A 20427-nucleotide genomic window follows, 5' to 3' on the forward strand; every position below is an offset into this window, starting at 1 on the left:
AAGCATCTGAATTTTGATCACATGACTCTGGGGATTCTGCAATGATCGTTAAGTGTGAAAAATATGCTGTTGTAACTTTGAACGGTTGCTAAACGAATTGCTGTCAGTGCAGGACTACCTGCATTTGAGGATTGTAACATAAATATGAAATCTAGAAGGGTCTGATAACCCCTTTTCCAGCCTGGCATGCTGCCCATCTCGCCAAAGGTGACTCCTATTAATAGGCCTGAGCTTTCCTGACCTGTAGCTGCCTTCATCAGGCTCGACTATGAAGTCAATAAGAGTTGCTCCATTAGGTTTAAGCACAAAAGAAAAAAAGATGACTTCAATAAATTAAATTTGAGTTCCAAACAGATGCAGCCTGTGTAGTTAAATGGTTGAGAGACCCAGAAACTTCGTATGCACCAGGAAACTCTGACAAAATTTGACATCGGTTACATTTATCAAAGAGCAGATTTTATCTCAGGAGTCCCCAAGCTTGGCAACTTTAATACTTAGGGGGAAAGATCAGAAACAACGTGAGAAAATATTATTTTACTGAAAGAGTAGTAGATCCTTGGAACAAACTTCCAGCAGACGTGCTTGGTAAATCCACAGTAACTGAATGTAAACATGCCTGGGATAAACATATATCCATCCTAAGATAAAATACAGGAAATAGTATAAGGGCAGACTAGATGGACCATGAGGTCTTTTTCTGCCATCAATCTTCTATGTTTCTATGTTTCTACTTGTGGACTTCAACTCACAGAAGTTTCACAAGTTGCCAGGTTTGAAGACCTCTGGTTTAGGTCTATTCTTTATTTATTCATCTTGGGCATTTTGTAGTGTTTACATTGCTATTTTATTTATTGATTCTTGAATCAATTGCCCCTTATTTAAGCAGCAGCTACTTGAACATAATATGCACCTCTGTGCATTCTTTTCGTTTTCGTTTCTTCTTTTAAAAAATTTAAAAGGTGTTGGAAGATCCTGACCCACCATTTTTGCAAACAAAAGACTCCATTCTGTCCATAATAACTCAAAATCAGAAATATAATTACCATGACTTTGAGTGGGAAACACATGAAAAACACAGTACAGTATAAGCCAGAAGTTTTCAAACTCGGCAACTTTAAGACTTGTGGACTTCAACTCCCAGAATTCTCCAGTCACCTATGCTATGAGGCGAAGTCCACAAGTCTTAAAGTTGCCGAGTTTGAAGACCTCTCCTTTATCCATTGAGTTGCCGGGGCGTGGGGGGAGGGGGAGAAAAGCATCTTCACCACTGAGTTATGAAACCTCCGAAATCCTAGACAAGACCTTTCCTTGCTCGGCCCGCCCAGGACAGCGCCCCAACCGTCGCCCAGGCTACCCGAGTCGCCCGCTTCGCTTCTTACTCCTCCTCTGTCACGTGCCTGGGGCGTGGAACGAAGTGACGGCCTCTTCGGTCACATGATAGTGGCGCGGGCCGGAGTTGCTACGGTTGCTTGGGGCGGGGGGCCGGAGAGTCTAGCTTGACAATGGTAAGCGAGCGGCTGACCGGTTTAAGTAAGCGTGGTGGTGAGGTGGGTGGGGGTTGGAACAGCAAGGTCGTCGGGACGCCCCGCCCTGGAGCCGGCGGGAGGACCGTCGTGGTGACGGCGATTGGCGCCGGCGCTGATTCGTTCTCCCCCTCCCTCCATCTGGCCCCGGTTTTGCCACCCTGCTTAGCGGGCCGGGCCTGGGGCGCGCTCGAGGCAGAGGCTGTGTGAGAACGGCTGGTCGTTTCCATGGAGACGGGATTCTCGCGCCCCCCCCCCTCCGTTCCTTCTTTCCACCGCTGTTGGCTCCGCCCCCTACCCCGTTCCTCGGCTCGCGGGGGCGGCCATTCGAGTTCGCCCCCTTCCCCTCCCCTTGTCCCTGCACGCGCGCATTCCGCCTGCCTCGCTGACGTTGAAATCAATCCCGCGTGCGCGCGCGCGCGCGTGCTCGGTGGGGCGGGGAGGGGAGGCCTGGGGGCGCTTTTGCCAGGCCGTCGCCCTTTCGGCCGACCGCTCGTGTGTCTCTCTCTGACCGCGACCCGCAAGGTCTGAGGAGCGGAGAAATAGTTGACAGGTGGAAGGAAACGTCGCGGCGGCTCCTTTTTGGATGTTGGACCGCTGCACCTTCCAACTTAACGTCTCGCCCTTAAAGTGTCCCCGAGGGCGACCAGATAGAACGAGGCAGCAAAAATCTGAAGGGTGTTTTTTTTCTTTTAAATGGCAGCTTTTAAATCAGTGGATCTCCAAATTTGGCAACTTTAAGACTTCTGGACTTCAACTCCCAGAATTCTCCAGCAAGCTTTGCTGGCTGGAGAATTCTGGGAGTTGAAGTCCAGAAGTCTTGAAGTTGCCTATTTTGAAGACTTCTGGCTTATAGACTTTGAAGACTTCTGACCAATAAATGTGATGTGTGGTGTGATTGGATTGGATTGTCTGACTGAGTGTTATCCAGAGTTTTTAGTTGTATTTTTAAAAATACTGTATGTTAGATTTGTTTTAGATGCTTTGTTTTATACTTATTCTGTGAGCCGCCCCGAGCATACAAATCTAATAAATTGAATTGAATTATACTATGGTTTTCATGCGTTTCCCACTCAAAGTAATGGCAATGATATTTCTGACATTGGCTTTTATTGGGAACTATGGAGAGCATGGAGTCTTTTATTTGCAAAAATAGTGGCTCAGGATTCTTCCAAAGCATTTTCAACTGTTTAAAAGAAGGAACTAAAATGAAAGGAATACACTGAGTTGCATATTATTATCTTCCAAATAGCTGCTGCCCCAAATCCTGGCAGTTCATTCAAGAATCAATAAATGAAACCAATAGTGATGGAAACCCCAGAAAATTATTATTATTATTATTATTATTATTATTATTATTATTATTATTATTAATTAGATTTGTATGCTGCCCCTCTCCGAAGACTCGGGGTGGCTCACAGCAACAGAACAATATAAATCCAATAGTTAAAAACAATTTAAAACTCTTAATCTAAAAAACAATCATACATAAACATACATAAAGCGGGAACTGCCCGGGGGAATCAATTTCCCCATGCCTGACGGCAGAGGTGGGTTTTAAGGAGTTTGTGAAAGGCAAGGAGAGTGGGGGCAATCCTAATCTCTGGGGGGAGTTGGTTCCAGAGGGTCGGGGCTGCCACAGAGAAGGTTCATGCCAAAGATGAGTAAGTAAAGAATACACCTAAACCAGAGGTCTTCAAACTTGGCAACTTTAAGAATTTGTGGACTTCAACTCCCAGAAAGGCTGGGGAATAATGGGAGTTGAAGTCTACAAGTCTTAAAGTTGCTAAGTTTCACCATCACTCCGCAGTCTGCATTGGCTGCCGATCAATTTCCGGTCACAATTCAAAGTGTTGGTTATGACCTTTAAAGCCCTTCATGGCACTGGACCAGGATATCTCGGAGACCGCCTTCTGCCGCACGAATCCCAGCGACCGATTAGGTCCCACAGAGTGGGCCTTCTCCGGGTCCCGTCAACTAAACAATGTCGGTTGGCGGGCCCCAGGGGAAGAGCCTTCTCTGTGGTGGCCCCGACTCTCTGGAACCAACTCCCCCCAGAGATTAGAACTGCCCTTACTCTCCCTGCCTTCCGTAAACTCCTTAAAACCCACCTTTGTCGTCAGGCATGGGGGAACTGAAACACCTCCCCCGGGCATGTACAATTTATGCGTGGTATGTTTGTGTGTGTGTTTGTTAGAAAAATGGGGTTCTTTTTTAAATATTTTAAAGTTATTTGGATTTGTTATGAATTGTTGTGTCTTGTTGTGAGCCGCCCCGAGTCTGTGGAGAGGGGCGGCATACAAATCTAAATAATAAATAATAAATAAATAAATAAATAAGTTTGAAGACCTCTGGTTTAAATGTCCTGTTTCTTTTTGGTGCTGCCATCTTAGTGTTCCCCCTCACCACCTCCAGCTTTAGTGGTGCTGGGCGGATGTTTAGAACTGTATGTGTGCGGAAACCTCTCTTGCAAGGGGTTGTTGCCCTTTATGACAGATAGGATAATTCCACTTCTTATAAGTTCTTAAAGAGCCAAAGCTATGCTGGGAATCCTTGAAAAGGAAACCTGTTTTTCTTTGTGCAGCAGTTGCTGAGCTGCTTCTTAACCTGATGTGTATATTAAACTTTATTTAGGTAGTGAACCTAAGGAGCAGTAATGGGCTTGATTTAACAATCCAGCTGAGGAAATATACATTAGTTGTGAAAGCTGATAAGTAAAGGAAAATGAATTGGCCACAGTATGTTTAACATATCTGCGGGATCCTCCATTCTCTCTGAGCAAGTTACTGACAAAGTTTCACTAGTATGTTGCATTTATCTAGAATACACAATTGTATGACATTGCTTTTATTTTGAGTTAGTTTTAAACTCTGCCCTTTTGTGAGGTAAAAATGAATATCCAATGATTGCTCCAAGGAAAAGTATTGTTAGATACTTTTGTCAGTGCATTCCTTGCCATATGTTGAGTAACTAGTGTGCTTTGGCTGCATATTTGGGATAGTGAGATGTTGCAACAATATCTCAAGTTCTTAAGTGATTTCCTTATGAAATATACCAAATGTGTATATATTAAACAGAAAAAACAGGGAAAGAGCCTTCTCTGTGGCGGCCCCGGCCCTCGGGAACCAACTCCCCCCAGAGATTAGAATTGCCCCCACCCTCCTTGCCTTTCGTAAGCTGTTTAAACCCACCTCTGCCGCCAGGCATGGGGGAATTGAGATACTCTTTCCCCCTAGGCCTTTACAATTTTATGCATGGTATGTCTGTACGTACGTTTGGTTTTATAATAAGGGTTTTTAACTGTTTTAGTATTGGATTATTATTATATGCTGTTTTATTGCATATGTTTTATTGTTTTATTTTTATTAACAACTGTCATGAGGCAAATGAGTCTCCTAAAATTCTAGTACTCATTATTATTATTATTATTATTATTATTATTATTATTATTATTATTATTTATTATTAGATTTGTATACCGCACCTCTCCGTAGACTCATGTTTTCTTTCATTGGATAGATATAGGTCTATCATATCTAGGCTAAAGAAATATGAGCAGTCATTGGATGATAAAGAGCAACAAAAAGCAAATTCTAGTAACTGCCTGGTTTGTTGCCACTCAGATATGGTACTATATCGAAATATGGTCAACATATTTATCATTTAAAGCAGAGCTGTGAAACTCACGGCGCACAGGCTGAATGCATTGCGCACTGCCCATGGCCACGAAAGAGGAAAAAGTTGCAAAAAGCATCATGTGATGCTGCCATGACAACGTGAGTTTGACACCCCTCATTTAAAGTATGGTATATGGAGTATAAGGGGAGTCAGTTGCAGATTTGGAGCTCATTCCCCACAGACACTAAGCTGTGGTGATTGCATTGTGTGATCATATTTAGATGCTTCATTTACATGATATGAGACTAAACCTGTGGAATGAATCATAGCTAAATTGGTTTCTCAGTGATGCTGAACTAGCTGGCTCAGCAAATTAAAAAGAGTCTTGGTTTGATAAGGAGCCACCATGTTTCTATTTTTGTTTAGTTGTTGACTGTTACTTTCTTTTTCTACAAATGTTGTTTAAAGTTGCTTAGAGAAGGGCAGCAAAACAGTCTAATAAAAAAAAAAATATAATAAAAATATAGACTGTGGGTCTTACCTGCCAAGGACAATTCCATCTGTCCGTCCATTACCCTAGGGGGAGAATCACTGGCCCCCTCAGAGAAGGTTCGCAACTTGGGCGTCCTCCTTGACCCACAGCTCACATTAGAGAAACATCTTTCAGCTGTGGCGAGGGGGGCATTTGCCCAGGTTCGCCTTGTGCACCAGTTGCGATCCTACTTGGACCGGGAGTCACTGCTCACAGTCATTCATACCTCATCACCTCGAAACTCGACTACTGTAACGCTCTCTACATGGGGCTACCTTTGAAAAATGTTCGGAAACTTCAGATCGTGCAATCATGGGCTTTCCCAAATATGCCCATGTTACACCAACACTCCGCAGTCTGCAGTGGTTGCCGATCAGTTTCCGATCACAATTCAAAGTGTTGGTTATGACCTATAAAGCCCTTCATGGCACCGGACCAGATTATCTCAGGGACCGCCTTCTGCTGCACGAATCCCAGCGACCAGTTAGGTCCCACAGAGTGTATCTTCTCCGGGTCCCGTCAACTAAAGAATGTCGCTTGGCGGGACCCAGGGGAAGAGCCTTCTCTGTGGCGGCCTCGGCCCTCTGGAACCAACTTCCCCCAAAGATTAGAATTGCCCCCACCATCCTTGCCTTTCGTAAGCTGCTTAAAACCCACCTCTGCCGTCAGGCATGGGGGAATTGAGACCCTCTTCCCCCTAGACCTTTACAATTCTATGCATGGTATGTATGTATGTATGTTTGGTTTTTTATATTAATGGGTTTTTAATTGTTTCTAACATCAGACTACTATTGTACACTGCTTTATTGTTGCTGTTAGCTGCCCCGAGTCTCCGGAGAAGGGCGGCATACAAATCCAATAAACAAACAAACAAACAAACAAACAATCAATCAATCTGTGGCATCCCGTAGCAGATCAATGGTGGGGAGGCTTGACTAGTCCACAGCCCTTATACCCTTTTCAGGTGACAGGAGGGAATTATGGAGGAGGGAAAGTAGTGGCTGGACTATTCCCATTCTGTAGGGCCTCCTTAGTCTGTTTCTGTGCCAGAAGCTATATGCTCTTCTAAATGTAGATGATATAGCAAGATCAAGTTATAGTAAAATTTACAAACATTTCTCCCTCTTAACTTAGAATTGTCTGGGAATTGAGATTTATATGACAAACTGTGGTTTCCCCCCCATAATTTTGAGCAAAATAATTATACAGTAAATGAAAGGCAATGTGTTAGGTGATCATGGAAAAGGGTGAAGGAGAAAATACATTTGAAGTTATGCATTTGGGTCCCCACTGCCATTCTTAGTGCCAAAATACCTACCATGTTTCCCCGAAAATAAGACACTGTCTTATATTAATTTCTGCTCCAAAGGTTGTGCTACGTCTTATTTTCGGGGGGTGCCTTATATTTCTCAAATAAGACAAATTCACAGGCAGAAAAGCTGACACCCCCAAAGAAAGTACACTGATTACAGTACGGTACCTGTCAGTATGGCACCCACCCACACAAACGACGGCACTTATATGGTACAACAGTATACTCCCGCTATTGCAGCTCCCGGCCACCAGAGGAGCTACAGTCTACACACTGTAGTGGAGACTAATGGCGGTGAGACAGCAGCAGACTGTGTCTGCTGTACTGGACGAAACAAAGTGATGGAAGGGGCCAGCAGGGGACGCCACATTATTATGGTACCACTATGAACAGCTTTGAATGGTACCGTATGTTTTTCCACCGTACCGTATGTAAACTTGACTACGCCTTATTTTTAGGGGGTGCCTTATATTAGCAAATTCTGCAAAACCTCTGACATGCCTTACTTTCGGGGTACGTCTTATTTTCGGGGAAACAGGGTAGTAATACTTCCTTCAATTCCTGCTAATTTCCTTTCTTTCTTTTTGAGTTTTGGTCACATCAACTTCAGAGTAGAGGCATTTCCAGAAGTGCCTCTAGTTCTCAGAATATAAATGGTACATAGCTATAGTTCAGTGCTTTGTTTTTTGTCAGTTGCACTTCCCTTTGGTCAAAGAGCAGCATAGAACATAACAATTAACATACTGTGGAAAAGTAAAAAAAGAGGACCACACAAAATGCAAGCTAAAAGAATAATACAGAGTATTATGAATGAAGGCAAATTCATAGTATTATCACTATAGTTATAATTTCAAGCTACATCAGCAGTAAGAAAACCTCCAGATTATTTGTTTAAAATTAAGAAATAATACTAAAAAACTTAAAATAAAAGTAGCTTAATATAAAGTGACATCTATCTATACGTATTTTAATATTGTTCAAAAGTTAGGCATACTGTAGTTACAATGTATTTTGGAATTGGAATTAGTTTAAATCGTGCTTTACTAGCAGAATAACAATTTGGTAACATCTGGAAAGGCAGAGTCCCTTTGATTAAGAAGCAGAATATGTATGTTGAAAGCGTCAGTGTATATTTATTTACCAGGTAAGGAAAAGTATCTATCACAGCAACAATAGAGGTAAGTCCTTTACTTACAACCATAATTTGGACTGGCATTACTGTCAAAATATCAATATGATATTTAAGATACATCTCATAAAGTCAGATGTCCTAAGACTGCACCTATTTACAAAGCAATCCTGGTATTTCCTATTGCAGTCATTAACTGAGAATCGTGGGTTATTAAGTGAGCACCCACTCCAATTCGTGCCATTCTGGGCTTCAAAGAGTTGAAGTATAACAGAATAGAGGGAGTTTATGTGATAGTAACTACCGGTAGTTAGGTTTTTACTGTAGCAAGATAATTGCTTTTTACAGTAAATTTATCAGTATTCTGCTCCTAATATCTTGCTGTAAGAATTTATATTATGAATGTATAGATTTTTAATTTTACTTTGAATAATTACTTCAAAGCTTCCAATATTTTTGTCTACAGCATTGTACTAGATAAAGTTCCTGTTTCATACATTTAAATAAGTATTACTTTTATTGCAGAGTTTTCTTGGAAATTTGTTTGGTCCCATATGTGAGATTGATGTTGTTCTAAATGATGCTGAATCACGAAAAACAGCTGAAATCAAAACAGAAGAAAACAAAATAGAAAAACATTACTTGTTCTATGATGGAGAATCAGTTTCAGGAAAGGTAAATTATATCTTTTTTACCCTCAAAATGGTCCTTAATAGAACATATAAGCAGAAGCACACATTAAAATAGCTTTAGAATTTCAATGATTTATGAAACTGCAAGCGGTACAGAAGCACTACATTAATATATTGGGTTTTTTTCAGGTAAACATAGTCTTTAAACAACATGGAAAAAGGCTAGAGCATCAAGGAATAAGAATTGAATTCGTCGGGCAAATTGGTGAGTTATAGACCTGGCATTGAATCTGGATAAAATGTAAAATGTTCACTATGATTTGAAGTCGATAGTACAATTCTTGAGAAGAAAAAATTAAAAGTTTTCTCGACTGTTTTATCAAGCTGCTATCCTATAAAAGTGTACATTTTACAATATGATTCACATAATGATGGCTTGTGCAAAATATTCAAAAGAGAAGTGTGAAAGCAGTCTCATCTGCATTGGCACATGAATAAAGATAGCCAGAGGCAACTTCCGAACCTGTTGTGTGAGCCTTGCAAAAAGCATATAATTCAAAGAGAATCACACGGTCCCACATGTTGTGAAATGCTTTGCACAACACATTGGTTAGTAAGTTGGTCCCAAAACTGGTACAGTAAGTAAAGATGATATAATTGATTGAAGGAAGGAGAGTAGAAAAAGGAGAGTAAAAGAGACCTGTTGCACAAGAGGAAGTTGGTTTGTGTAATACTAAATTTATATTAAGTTTCATCACCAACTTTTTCTAAAAAATTGTTCCATGCGGAGGCTATAAGAAATGTGAAACTAAGAGGAGGAAGTCATACTAAAACTTGAATTGTTAAATAATGCAGTATGAAAATGTTTGTTGAATTAACTATGTTGATATTAAAATATACCAGGCTATTTAAGCAGCATTATTAACAAAAGACTTCAGAGTTCTAGTGAAATATAAGAACTTTGTATTGTAATTGAACTTTTGAAAAACTATTGCATTAAATATTGTTTATAAATGTTTTTAAAAAGGTCCTTCCACTTTCACTTTAAGAAATAACACTTATGTCTTCTTTGCCAGTTGCTTACAATCACCCAAATAATAAATTGTTAAAAAAAACCTGTTGCATTATCTTCAGAAATATTTCTTTTATGTATTTTCTGACTATTCCTTAATTTTGCAGAACTTTTCAATGACAAGAGCAATACTCATGAATTTGTAAACTTAGTGAAAGAGCTGGCCTTACCTGGTGAATTAACACAAAGTAGAAGCTATGACTTTGAATTTATGCAAGTTGAGAAACCATATGAATCCTACATTGGGGCCAATGTTAGATTGAGGTATGAAATTTTTATGTATCTAGTTATAGCACTCTCATTTAGCTGAATTGGAATGTCAGTATGTACTGTATACATTTTAAACTTCAATAGATACGGTATGTTCTTCTGTAGGAACATTTGATCAAAAAAGAGGTTTTCACAAACAAAAGGATGATTTTTTTTTTGCTTTTATTATAAAAATCCCCTAATACTTTAAAGTTTAAGAAATAGAAGCATTCAACAGTTAAAACTAAATGGGTCCCAAATACATTCTTTCTATAGATGTGCGCATATATTTTTAGTGTAAATACCTCCCGTTTTACTTTGGGGAATAAGCAATTCTTATTAACTAAGATGATTGTGAAACTAGAATAAGTAAACTGATCTGATTGACTGGTATGTTTCAAACTACCAGTGCAATTTCTGAGCCTTAGAAACAGCCTACTGATGATTTAATACAGGTGACTGTCTCTGCAGTTGCTAATATTGAAGGAGTGTATGTGAGTTTTAAAATACTCTGTTATGCAGTCTCCAATAATGTCATTCTTTTATAGGTATTTCCTTAAAGTGACGATAGTAAGAAGATTGTCAGACTTGATTAAAGAATACGATCTTATTGTTCACCAGCTTGCAACTTACCCAGATGTTAACAACTCTATTAAAATGGAAGTTGGCATTGAAGATTGTCTGCATATAGAATTTGAATATAACAAATCCAAGTAGGTCAGATTTAATTGAATTATGCACTTGAACTTGAAAAAAACAGCCAAGAACAGTTCAAGGCACATGGAAATAATTAGCAACTCAAATAATTGTTGTACAGTGGTACCTCTACTTAAGAACGCCTCTACTTAAGAACATTTCTAGATAAGAACCGGGTGTTCAATATTTTTTTGTCTCTTAGAAACATAGAAACATAGAAGTCTGACGGCAGAAAAAGATCTCCTGGTCCATCTAGTCTGCCCTTATACTATTTTCTGTATTTTATCTTAGGATGGATATATGTTTATCCCAGGCATGTTTAAATTCAGTTACTGTGGATTTATCTACCACGTCTGCTGGAAGTTTGTTCCAAGGATCTACTACTCTTTCAGTAAAATAATATTTTCTCATGTTGCTTTTGATCTTTCCCCCAACTAACTTCAGATTGTGTCCCCTTGTTCTTGTGTTCACTTTCCTTTTAAAAACACTTCCCTCCTGGACCTTATTTAACCCTTTAATATATTTAAATGTTTCGATCATGTCCCCCCTTTTCCTTCTGTCCTCCAGAGTCCAGACTATACAGATTGAGTTCATTAACTCTTTCCTGATACGTTTTATGCTTAAGACCTTCCACCATTCTTGTAGCCCGTCTTTGGACCCGTTCAATTTTGTCAATATCTTTTTGTAGGTGAGGTCTCCAGAACTGAACACAGTATTCCAAATGTGGTCTCACCAGCATTCTATATAGCGGGATCATAATCTCCCTCTTCCTGCTTGTTATACCTCTAGCTATGCAGCCAAGCATCCTACTTGCTTTCCCTACCGCCTGACTGCACTGTTCACCCATTTTGAGACTGTCAGAAATCACTAACCCGAAATCCTTTTCTTCTGTAGTATTTGCTAACACAGAACTGCCAATACAATACTCAGATTGAGGATTCCTTTTCCCCAAGTGCATTATTTTACATTTGGAAACATTAAACTGCAGTTTCTATTGCTTTGACCATTTATCTAGTAAAGCTAAATCATTTACCATATTACAGACGCCTCCAGGAATATCAACCCTATTGCACACTTTAGAGTCATCGGCAAATAGGCAAACCTTCCCTACCAAACCTTCCCCTATGTCACTCACAAACATATTAAAAAGAATAGGACCCAGAACAGACCCTTGTGGCACACCGCTTGTAACCTGACTCTGCTCAGAATACTCGCCATTAACAATAACTCTCTGATGTCTACGCTTCAGCCAGCTGCAAATCCATTGAACTATCCAGGGATTAAGTCCAATCTTCACTAATTTATCTATCAGCTCTTTATGTGGAACCGTATCAAAGGCTTTGCTGAAGTCCAGGTGTGCCTTAACCACACATTAAACTCTCTGATACACGTTGTTTTATCCTCTTGGCCACAAACTGGTAACACCTCTGAGAAAGTCACTGAATCAGTTATTTTACCCAGCTCCACACTTAGACATTGAAAATCTCTCTTTACTACATTAACATTTCTCTGGGACAAATCATTTGTGCCAAGATGCACCACCACATCAACGTTATTACCTTTACTCACAGCCTTGACAATGTTTGTAATCCGCCTCCTGTCCCTGCTGGCAGTGGCCCCTGGGAGACGCCTCATCTCCTTCACCACATCCTTACCCTGTCCCAAATCAACACCTCTAACAGTCGAATCACCCACAAGAAAATGTGTCCTCTTTTTATTTCTACTAACTGCACTTGATGGTTTGGTGACACTATGTACCTCTTCTTTAGAACCATTTTCTACTTAAGAACCCGAGCCCAGAAAAATTTCCCAGGAAATTTGAAAGTGGCACAAAAGCCCGGCCAGTTTCCTGCCATTCCCCCTTTAATCCCAGCCATCTCAGGCTTTTCTGGGCTGCCAGAGGAGACTTTCAGTGGCGCTTAAGGAGGCTTTGGCAGACCAGAGTGAAAAAAGCATTTTCCTTTCTCTAGGCGCTTGGAGAGGGAATAAACCTCTCTCAGCGCCCAGAAAAAAGAAACACCCCCTTTGCTCTGGACAGTGACTGTCCTCCTCGTCTTCTTCCTCCTCCTCCTCCTCCCACCCAAATTCCGAGCTTTTATTTCTTTCCTAATGGGTTTGCACGCATTATTTGCTCTTACATTGATTCCTATGGGAAAAATTGCTTCTACTTACAAACCTTTCTACTTAAGAATCTGGTCACGGAACGAATTAAGTTCTTAAGTAGAGGCACCAATGTATTTGGAGAAAACTAGACCCCCCCCCCCCATGGTGATCAAAATTCAGAAAGATTCATCTTTATTTTGAAACAGTGCTTATATAGTTTTTCTTTTCCTTGCATAAGAAATGTTCTACTCATAGAAAATGGAAGTGAGATTTGACACGATAGATTGGGCTCCAGGCTTTGATCACAATCTTGCATATTCCTTAGTGTTTTAAGCAGTGATGGCTAACCTTTTTGTTGTGACGGGCCACGAATGCGCATGCATCCCCCTGCGCTCCCTCCACTTTCCCGTGGATGTGTTCAACCCCACATGCACCTTGCGCACGCACGTGCAACCCACCCGCATGTGGCCTGCATGTGCATGCATCTCCTGCATGGGCCCTGCGCCCCCCTATGCATGTGTGGCAGAAGTCCAAAAGCCAGCTGGCCAACAGGAGGCATGTGTATGTGTGCGGTGGAACTGAGCTGGGCGATGGCTTGCGTGCCTGCAGAGAGGGCTTTGTATGCCATCTGTGACATGTGTGCCATAGTTTCACCCTCACGGGTTTAAGGCATCCACAGAACATCAAATAAAACCTTATAGAATAGAATAGAATAGAATTTTTATTGGCCAAGTGTGATTGGACACACAAGGAATTTGTCTTGGTGCATATGCTTTCAGCGTACATAAAATAAAATATACATTTGTCAAGAATCATATGGTACAACACTTAATGATTGTCATAGGGGTCAAATAAGCAATGAAGAAGCAATATTAATAAAAATCTTAGGATATAAGCAACAAGTTACAGTCATACAGTCAACATGGGAGGAAATGGGTGAAAGGAATGATGAGAAAAACTAGTAGAATAGAAGTGCAGATAATTATAATACTGTAAATAATAAATTACAATGATAGATTTCTCTAATGAAGCAAATGAGTTATTTACAGGAAATATTAGAATATTGCACATCTGAGTTTTGAAGAATATACATGGCTGTCTCATGATTTTGCCATATTTTTTCCCTATACATCAGTATGGTAGTATACTGGGAACACGCTTGAGTATTATGTTGTTGCTGACATAATCAAGCAATGGCTAAGCTAGGAGTATTTTTATTTAATTTAAGCTAGTGTTCTAATTGCATGTCTGACTTCACCTAAATATGGCCAGAGTATGTGTCTAGGAGTTTATTTTGACCAAGGCATATGGGACAAACTTTGAAAAATATTGGCAGTTGGAATTTGACTGTGACTAGGGGTTTTTTGGATCATATTACTCTAGCTGTTGTCTGTTTCTGAGTTCAGCTAGTAGTATGCTAGTAATATGTTTAAGAGCCTAACTATTTAAGAAAATATGTTTAAGTGATACTAATTTGTATATTCCCTCCCTACTCTTGAATTGAGGGAAATCCTTCTTTGTACTGATGGAACAATTAACAGCCGCTAGTTAGTTGTTGATCATCCCAATTTAATAGTTGTGTTTCAACCTGTGATCTCTATGAGATCAAATGCATACGGAGATGTTAATGCATACAATGTTCAACTTTTTACAAATCTCTTTCTTTTAAGGTATCACTTAAAGGATGTGATTGTTGGAAAAATCTACTTCCTTTTAGTAAGAATAAAAATTCAACATATGGAATTACAGCTGATAAAAAAAGAAATAACTGGAATTGGTAAGATGAAGAAAAACAGTTTGTTGTTAATCATTTAAGTCTTGCTTTTTCTATTAGACTCTTGGGTTTAAAAAAATAATATTTGAATATAATTTGTTCACATGAATGCCATTTAATATATTATGAAAATTTACTGTTACTGTATCTTCAAACTTTATTAGTTTGATTTGCAGATAACAATATTCTTCCAAGGGACCTCTGAAAACTTTTTTAAAATATTACTCTTGAATTGCCATATGTAATTTTGTTTTGTCCTTTAATTGCATTACAAAAGATTGAAGACTTTGTACAACGGCTTAAAATATAGAAGAATCTCAAAAAAAGCATAGCATAATAGTTTTTGATAATAGAGATGATTCAGAACAACAATAAATTATAATAAATATTCAGAAGTTATGGTTACATTTGTTCGCTTTGGCAAGTTAATATAGAGAAAAAATGAGCATGTCTTCTGGGCATGATTTACTACCCCAAAATAAGACCCGGTCTTATTTTCCTTTTGCCCCCAAATAAGCACCAGGTCTTGTTTTTGGGGAGTGTCTTAACTATTTACCTTGCCTCCCATACCCTGACACCTGTCGTGCCATTGCTGTGTAGCTTATCGCACCAGTACTGCCGTTTGTAGCACAATACCGTGAGGCTCGTCGCACTAGTGCTGCTGCTTAACTAGGGTTTATTTTTAAGGTAGGGCTTATATTAGGCGCAAGTGTGGAAAAATGGGCTACGGCTTGTTTTCGGGTAGGTTGTATTTTCCAGGAAACATGGTATATTCAATTCCCTTGAGAGTTTATTTTAGTATTACAGGAATACAAAAACCTTGCTCGTATTAATTAAAATTCTGTTGTATTAAATAATTTTTTAAAAGAAATTGTGTAATCAAATAATATGCAGTTGTATAGTTACAATACAAGTAATCCTTGACTTACAGCAGTTCATTTAGTGACCATTCAAAGTTACAATGGCACTGAAAAAAAGTGACTTATAACCGGTTTTCACAGTTAGGACCTTTGAAGCGTCATAAGCATAGTTCATGCTTATGACCATTGCAATGTCCTGGGTCATGTGATTACCTTTTACTACATGACAAGCAAAGTCAATGTGGATACCAAATTCATTTAACAACTGTGTTACTGAACAAATGTGGCAAGTGTCATAAAATGGTGCAAAAATTCACTTAACAAATGATTCAATTAATAACAAGAATTTTTGAGCTCAATGATGGTTGTAAGTCGAGAACTACAGTTAAAGCATATTTCAGATTGGATTTTACCTTGCTGAAATAATTAGAGTTATAAATAGAAAATTGGGAAAAGGCTATACTAAACATCATGCTACCTATTTGTAATTCTATATAACTAACTAGGACCCAGTACAACAACAGAGACCGAGACTATTGCAAAATATGAAATAATGGATGGTGCACCAGTTAAAGGTGAGTGGGTGCATTTAGCTCTTATTTATTTATGATCCAGAATAGCTAGGATATCCTATTTATATCTGCTGAGATTTTTAAGGACACTTGAACAATAAATCTTGAGGTATTAGAAAAGAATAGCTGAGCTCTTAATTAAGAGGTTCCTTCCTGTACAACTTGTCTTCCTTTTTGATGAAGCAAGTAAAATGAGAAAACATTACTTGCTTTCAAGTAAAGTAGGGTCAAATGTGTTCTTTTATTGAGATAAACCAAACGTGCAATGAGAATTTATTGGATTAAAAAGCTTTCTAACTCTACAGTGAGAGTCAGATGTCAGGCATAAGATGAGTGCAATACTCTCCAAATGATATGCAGAGGGATATCTTAAATTCCCTAAATGTAACTTCCACACAGCCATTTGTGCCCCCAGGAAATTAACTCGGCTGGTTTTATTGAAAAATGGTTGTTAAAAAAATGTGCATTTTCAAATAATTCAATATTAAACTTTTCAACCCATTTATTTAACAAAACTAAAATGACTTTGTTTTTCATTTAAGGTGAATCTATTCCCATAAGACTCTTCTTGGCTGGCTATGATCCTACTCCTACAATGAGAGATGTAAACAAAAAATTTTCAGTAAGATACTTCTTGAATCTAGTGCTAGTAGACGAAGAAGACAGACGGTACTTCAAGCAGCAGGTATAAGGTTCTGTAATTGTAATAGTTAAATGAAATTGATGTATTTATAATAGCTTCCAGATATGATAGACTTTTTACAGCTAAAAAAATCATATGGATGTGATTTTAAAAATCACAAACCTTTGGCTTCATCTCTGTTAGAGAAATTGATATAATTAAATAAGTTGTGTCCACTGAACAGAAAGCTTTCAGCATTAAACTCTGTGCTTGTGAATACTGTGTTTAAACAGTACGTAATGACTATTCCTTCTCAATTAATATTGATTTTAATGCATTATTACAGTTGGATTCAGATAACTCTTGCCTAATTATCCTAATTTGGGCTGGTATTTCTATCACTAAGTGAAGTGGTCATTTAGGCACTTATTGGTCATTAGCAGTGGTCATTATGACCACACTGCTTAGCAACAGCAGTTCTGGTAGTGTTGGTTGCAGCTGTTAGGCCAGAACTGCACTGTTGTTAGACAAGAACCTTGCACTTCTGCCCCGCTGTACTATTATTATTATTATTATTATTATTATTATTATTATTATTATTATTATTATTATTATTATTATTATTATGTCAGTACAACATAGCAAACGAGATCACTATGCTGGATTTCGTATTTCATCACCAGTCGGGCGCTTCCCAAGCACCTAGGACTGCGTGATGTAGCGGTGAATTATGTTTGCCGATCCCAGTAAAGCGGCCTTCTGCAATTGACAGATGGAGATTTTGTCAATTCCGATGGTTTTCAAATGTCCGCTGAGATCCTTTGGTACTGCACCCAGCGTGCCAAGTACCACTGAGACCACTTTCGCTGGCTTAAGCCAGAGTCGTTGCAGCTCGATTTTTAGATCTTCGTATTTCACTAATTTCTCTAGCTGCTTCTCCTCAATTCTGCTGTCTCCTGGGATTGCGATGTCGATGATCCATACTTTCTTTTTCTCCACGATCACAATGTCTGGTGTGTTCTTCTTCTTTTTCTTCTTCCTCTTCTTCTTCTTCCTCTTCTTCTTCTTCTTATTATTATTATTATTATTATTATTTAGATTTGTATGCCGCCCCTCTCCGAAGACTCGGCGGGGCGGCTCACAACAGTAATAAAAACAATATAGTACTGGAACTACCTCCACTTTAACTCTCTCCCAGCTTTTTCCCCCAACACGTCTGTTCTTTTGGCCATCCTGCATTCTACTTTTGCCTATCTGTGCCCTGAACTCTCTTTTGCCATTTTCTTCCTTCTTCTGCGTGCATGGTCTTGTGAAGGGTCAGCAGTTGCTTTGGCCAGGTGCGCCTTGCCTGCTGCAGGAGGAAGAAATTGACAAAGACCAGCAGGGAATGACAGGAGTAAGTGCAGCATGGACTAGAGGTGGAGACAAGCGGGTGAGGGAAGTTGAAGCACATGCTGCTGTTATAAGTGCAGGAGGTTGCCAGATGCCCAAATTTTAATCACATGACCCCAGGGGTACTGCATTGGCTGTGACTTTGAGGACCAGCCATAACATTTGCTTAGTGCCATTGTAAATTTGATGGTCACTCAACAAATGATCATTAACCAAGGACTACTTGTGCTATGACCTTCATTTTGTTTTATAAAGGAGAATAAAAATGGTGCAGCTAAATAAAATATGCTGTACTTCAATCAGAACAGAAGTACAGTAGTACCTCTAGATACGAGCTGCTCCACATGCGAGTATTCCAAGTTACGAGCCGAAACGTGAGCAAAATTTCTGTTCGACACCCGAGCTCAAATTCGGGATACGAGCCGAGCGTCCACTAGGTAGCGCAAGAATTCCATGTTTCCAGTTATCTCGGTGCCAAAAACAAAGTCTAAAGGCATTCGTTCGATATGCGAATTGATCGACATACGAGCTCGGGTCTGGCACGAATTAAACTTGTATGTCGAGGTACCACTGTACGTGCAAAGAAGTGGGCTGGTCGGAGAGTTTACAGTGCAGCTGCTAGGTCTTTGACCAAGTAATTTTTACTAGTATTTTAATCCAGTATTTTCTTGCATCCTGAAATAGGAAATCATTCTCTGGAGGAAAGCTCCTGAAAAACTGAGGAAACAAAGAACCAACTTCCACCAGCGGTTTGAAAGTCCAGAGCCCCAGGCATCTGCAGAGCAGCCGGAAATGTGAACTGGATCTATGGGATGAAAAACTGGGATGTCAGTCTATGGGCAGATGATAGGTGGCAACAGCCTGTAGGAAAGAAAGGCCAAACTCCCATTACAACAGTCTTCCTCATCTTACAGTGCTGCACTTCCCACACTACTAAAACATTCTTCAAGTAAATATTGAGTTTTGTACATACATTTAAGTAAGTGCTTTCTGAAACACTGGAACTTTCTTAAGCTATTTTATACTGCACATTTTACTTTTGTCTGGTGTGATGCAGTCAGAAATACATAAAGCTTAAAGAAGTCTAGTTATGTGTTTCCATGCATGTAGTATATGGTGCATCAAAGTTTTGCTTTCATTGATGGTAAACTAAAGCATTTCCTCTTTCTATATCCGACTGCATATCATACATATTTCCTCAGTGTCTGCTATCTGTAACATTGGAGACTTAATAAAAAAATTGTCTTAAAATGACAAATTCAGGTTTTATAATGATACTGTTGTCCTTACCCCAGGGAAGTAGATACTATATATAAAATACAATGTATTTGGAATAAATCTGAGAGCATATTACTGTTTTCGGAATCTTTTTGAGGAATGTGTATAAACAAGTTCCTTTTGGAATCAGTTTTTCAAGACAAGCGGCTGCACGATCTTTTCTTCCCCTTAGTGTACACATTCCAATGACTATGATCAGATTCCAATTCATTTAGAGATTTGTATGACCTGGACTAAAATACAGCATTCTCTCATGAAACCCTGTTTGGTTAAGGTTACGTGTATATGATAAAATGTTTTAAGATAATTTTTACTAGTTTACACTCTTGAATACTGGATCATTTGCACCCAAATTTTATTTTTCACCATCCTCTTCAAATGTAGATTATTGTATTCCTTTTCCATGCTGAGCTTCTGTGAGGAAATGTGGGCTTGTACAAAAATATATAGATGAAAAACACCTGAATTTCCGAAAATGGTATTCTTGTGCAGCAAAAGACTGGTTTATTTTTATAATTCATTCTGGAATGTAGTATCTTCAGGTAAATCTTGTTAGCCTCCATTACGTTAGTCCTCAATTAACGTATAGTTTTTAGAACCACACTGCCTGTTTAGCACACTATGGGGACCGGTTGAATAGAAGGCTACTCACATTTCCAATTCACTTGGCCTATTTATCAAAAATGTTTCTAAAGTGCAAGTATTGTTGGTTATCTTGCTGTATGAAGTAAGCAAAAGCGATAAATTATATTTAGGAAAGAATTGTTTTATTACTGCGGCACTTTGAGAAAGCCAAGAATAGTCTGCGTGCTGGGATATTTCTCTTCTTAAAACCTGTGACAGAGACAACTTGATTCCCTCATGTAAGTGCCTGTTCAGAATTTCAAAAGAAAAAAAAAAGCCAAATATTTTCATGGACACTTGCATGTTGCAATCTAGAAAACTATTCCAAGAAAATTTTGAAAATTGATTGTATTTAACCAGCCTCAAATTGTGCAACTATGTATAATAGACATAATAAATTGCTATTTGAATTATTAAAAATAACTGTATTCTCACTAAA

General features: G+C 39.0%; 1 protein-coding gene across 1 annotated transcript; it reads left to right on the top strand.

Moving 5' to 3' along the window:
- Window positions 1-1237: 1237 nt before the first annotated feature.
- VPS26A (VPS26 retromer complex component A) lies at window positions 1238-20427 on the top strand. The gene is made up of 9 exons (XM_070752183.1): window positions 1238-1505; window positions 8640-8789; window positions 8936-9011; window positions 9926-10082; window positions 10616-10780; window positions 14537-14643; window positions 16007-16075; window positions 16615-16757; window positions 18771-20427. Exons 1-9 carry the CDS (start codon window positions 1503-1505, stop codon window positions 18882-18884), a joined length of 984 nt encoding a protein of 327 aa, XP_070608284.1. The 5' UTR covers window positions 1238-1502; the 3' UTR covers window positions 18885-20427.

Source organism: Erythrolamprus reginae, chromosome 5 (assembly GCF_031021105.1).
Source record: "Erythrolamprus reginae isolate rEryReg1 chromosome 5, rEryReg1.hap1, whole genome shotgun sequence".
NCBI lineage: Eukaryota > Metazoa > Chordata > Lepidosauria > Squamata > Dipsadidae > Erythrolamprus > Erythrolamprus reginae.